At 57.7% G+C, this 3,201-nt stretch overlaps 1 protein-coding gene across 1 annotated transcript in view; it reads left to right on the top strand.

Annotated features, from left to right (window-relative positions):
- The window catches only part of LOC103806046 (low-density lipoprotein receptor-related protein 1-like), a gene marked incomplete at both ends in the record, with an annotated part of 53,887 nt that overhangs the window by 4,818 nt on the left and 45,868 nt on the right, over positions 1–3,201 (top strand). The window contains 3 exon segments of the mRNA XM_009078717.1: positions 638–757; positions 1,563–1,691; positions 1,880–2,143. Of these exon segments, the coding sequence (XP_009076965.1) occupies positions 638–757; positions 1,563–1,691; positions 1,880–2,143 (513 nt within the window).

Here is a 3,201-nt window from a genome sequence, read left to right as displayed (position 1 = left end):
TTGCGAGCTCCAGCCTGCCTCCACCCCAGGCTTGGGCAGGTGAGCTGTCACGCCGAGCTGTCACCCATATTCATGCTCCAGCTGCTGGAGCATCGCACTGCCCCATCTTCCTTATCTCAATGGGCTAAGGGACCTCCGCTGCCCTTGCAGACATCCTTGGGAGTGGTGATGCCAGCAGAGACCCCATGCTGAACCCCCACGTCGTCCCCTCCAAGCATCCAAGTGACTGGGTTGGGCAGGGTGAGGAGAGGAGGGGAGATCTAGCCTCTCTGGTGCATCCACATCCCCTGGGATACCCTGGAGCTGCGTTCCGCTCTGCTGTCTGGCACAGGGAGTGGCAGCTCTGTGGTTGTGACCACCACCAGCTCCCGGTGGGTAGCAGTGTGAAGTCAGCAGCACTGGGGGACAGTGGAGCCTGCTCAGCCTCCTCTCCTGGAGCAGCTGTGTATTCCACATGGTCTCCCTCCCTCTGGGGAGGGTTTGTTATTCCCTCCCTGTCAGGGAGCCAGGAACAGCATGGAGCTGCCCAGAAAAGCCTCTTGGGGTGTCTGAAGGTCCTATTCACCCAACCCTGAGTCCTTGCTGTCCATCCTGTTCCTCCCCTGGTGACATCCTCTCTCCTCCATCTTTCCTGCAGAACAACTGGCCAACTGCTCGGCACTGGGCTGCCAGCACCACTGCGCGCCGACGCTGGCTGGACCCGTCTGCTACTGCAACCACTCCTTCCAGCTGGCCGAGGACCGGAGGAGCTGCAGAGGTGGGTCCAGGACAGGCAGAGCCCTCACCCCATCCCGATGGCAGTGGGTCCTCCAGGATGTGACTAATGCCGCTGTCTTAGCAGCAGCGCTGGGGCTTGGGAGACCTTGACCTTCGGGGGGAACATGGGATAGGATAGATGGGATGGGCTGGGACTCCCTCCCCTGTGGATGCGTCTCCTGAAAGTCTGAGTGTGAAATATTGGAAAAAGTAAGGAAAAAGCTTTGCCTTTGTGTATGGAGTCAGGTGCCAGTGCATGCTCCCGGTGTCCTTTTCTCCGAGAGGATGGGGAAAATAGGAGAGGGTCAGCAAGGAGTGATGGGATCAGTATGATGCAATGAGTCTGGAAGTGAGAGATTGTGATGGCTCCATCCCTTTCATGTGTCTGCAGAGGTGGAAGGGGATGTTCCTGGCTCCGGTGTGGAGCTCTGGGGCAGGAGCTCTGGGGGATATGTCTCTTTTATCTGCCAGAAGAAAGAGCAGCTGAGCCTGGAGTTTGAGAGCTGGAGATTAAAGGGATTCAGAGTAGGAATGGAGGTACAGAGCTGGGGGGAAGCAGTGGGTAACGAGGCCTTGAGGAGGCACAGCGGCCAGACAGGGGTTGTCCTGCTGCTGCTGCTGCTGGAGCAGAGAGCTGGGGGCTGCCTGCCCCATCGTGGGGTGGCCTTGGATGTGAGGTTTCCTTTGGCTTGAGGATCATCTCCTCTGCTGCAGCTCTGCCTTGGAGAAAAGGGGGAGCCTCATTCTGTCTTCACATGAGGGATGTGTTCTGGTCCAAACCTTGGGGTTTTTCCTGTCTTTTCCAGACTTTGATGAATGCACTGTATATGGGACCTGCAGCCAGACATGCACCAACACAGAGGGCTCCTACACCTGCAGCTGTGTTGAAGGATATCTCCTGCAGCCAGACAACAGATCCTGCAAAGCCAAAAACGGTGAGATCCATGGCAGGAGGAGTGTGATGCTTTGGGGCAGGTCTGCAGACTGTGGCGCTGAGGGACGTCCTGTGCTGCTACCTCCTCGTCCTTGTCACAGTGGTGTTTGGCCAGAGCAGAAGGGTTGGGCTGATGTGGGGCTTGGGTGCTCTGCCATGACCCCCCCCATCTCTCCTCCTTCTCCCCAGAGCCTGTGGACCGACCTCCCGTGCTGCTCATTGCCAATTCGCAGAACATCCTGGCCACATACCTGAGTGGAGCCCCTGTGCCCAACATCACCCCCACCAGTGCCAAGCAGACCACGGCTATGGACTTCAACTATGTCGAGGACATGGTGTGCTGGGTCCACGTGGGCGACAGTGCCTCCCAGACCATCCTCAAGTGTGCCAAGATCCCCAACCTGAAGGGCTTTGTGGAGGAACGCTCCATCAACATCTCCCTCAGTCTTCACCGTGAGTGTCTGCTCCCCTTGGGACCCTCTGCCTGCTCCCCCCATCCCCATCTCCTTGTGACTGCCTGAGCGTCCCCAGGCCATGGTGGGTGAAACTGGGAGGAAGGCAGCTTCCCACAGGGCCAAGCATTGGCCTTTCCTCTTCCTTCCCTTTTATTATTTCTAACAAGTTTTGTAGTTTCATTGTGTGAGGGTGTGAGGAGAAGGGATACAGCAAGGAGTGGAGCTGGTACTTGCACAGCAGGTCTGAGGACGGCAGTTCTCCTTGCTTACTCCTTTGGTCCCACCCTAAAATGTGACTGAGTCCCACCCCAAAAAGTGACAGAGAACAAACTCCCCACCCAAAGGTGCCTCTGTGTGTGCCATGAGTGGCTGGTCGTGTTCACCTTCCGCTCGCAGCTCTGGAATGAGTGTGGTTACGGCTCCGTCTCCTGCTCAGGCTTGCTGGTCCCAGTTCTGCAGTTAGAATGGGGAGGAGAGTCACTGGCTGGGATTTCAGTGCTTCCTGGGTTAGGCCTGGGGGAGCCTCTGCCCAATGAGGAGTCCCCATAGGCTTCCAGCACCTTCCTTGCCAGTGCACAGCAGTGGGGCTGGTGGGGTCCCCCAGAGAGGTTGGTGGGTGCCACAGCCTGGATGTGGGACACTGTTCCTGTTGCTGGTTTTATCCTTTGAAACCACAGACTGAGTTGGTTAGATGGGGCTGGAGGATCTAGGGTTTGTTTGTGGTCGGTTTCTTGCAGCCCTCAGCTTCCCTGGCATCATCCTCCCAGGGGCATTTTTTGCCTCCTGAAATTTGACAGGCTCCTGGGGGGACCCGAAGCCAGAGGGATCCCCTTATCCTGCAGACTGTGCAGTTGGATGATAAGCAGTGGCTCATCCAGCAAATTGGATGAACATGTATGAACTGATATCCCAAACGAGTCAATGTCCTGGGTAGATCCAGGAGCTGAGTGTTTGCCAAGGGCAGTGGGGCAGAAGTTGGGATCCTGGGGGTCCTGGGGGTCCCTGGGGCTGTGTGGTGTGGCAGGGGGGGGGGGGCGGCGGGCGCCGGGGGCAGCC

The sequence above is a fragment of the Acanthisitta chloris genome, unplaced genomic scaffold, assembly GCF_000695815.1.
Source record: "Acanthisitta chloris isolate BGI_N310 unplaced genomic scaffold, ASM69581v1 scaffold1977, whole genome shotgun sequence".
Classification (NCBI taxonomy): Eukaryota; Metazoa; Chordata; class Aves; order Passeriformes; family Acanthisittidae; genus Acanthisitta; species Acanthisitta chloris.
This window is presented reverse-complemented; position numbering and strand designations above follow the sequence as displayed.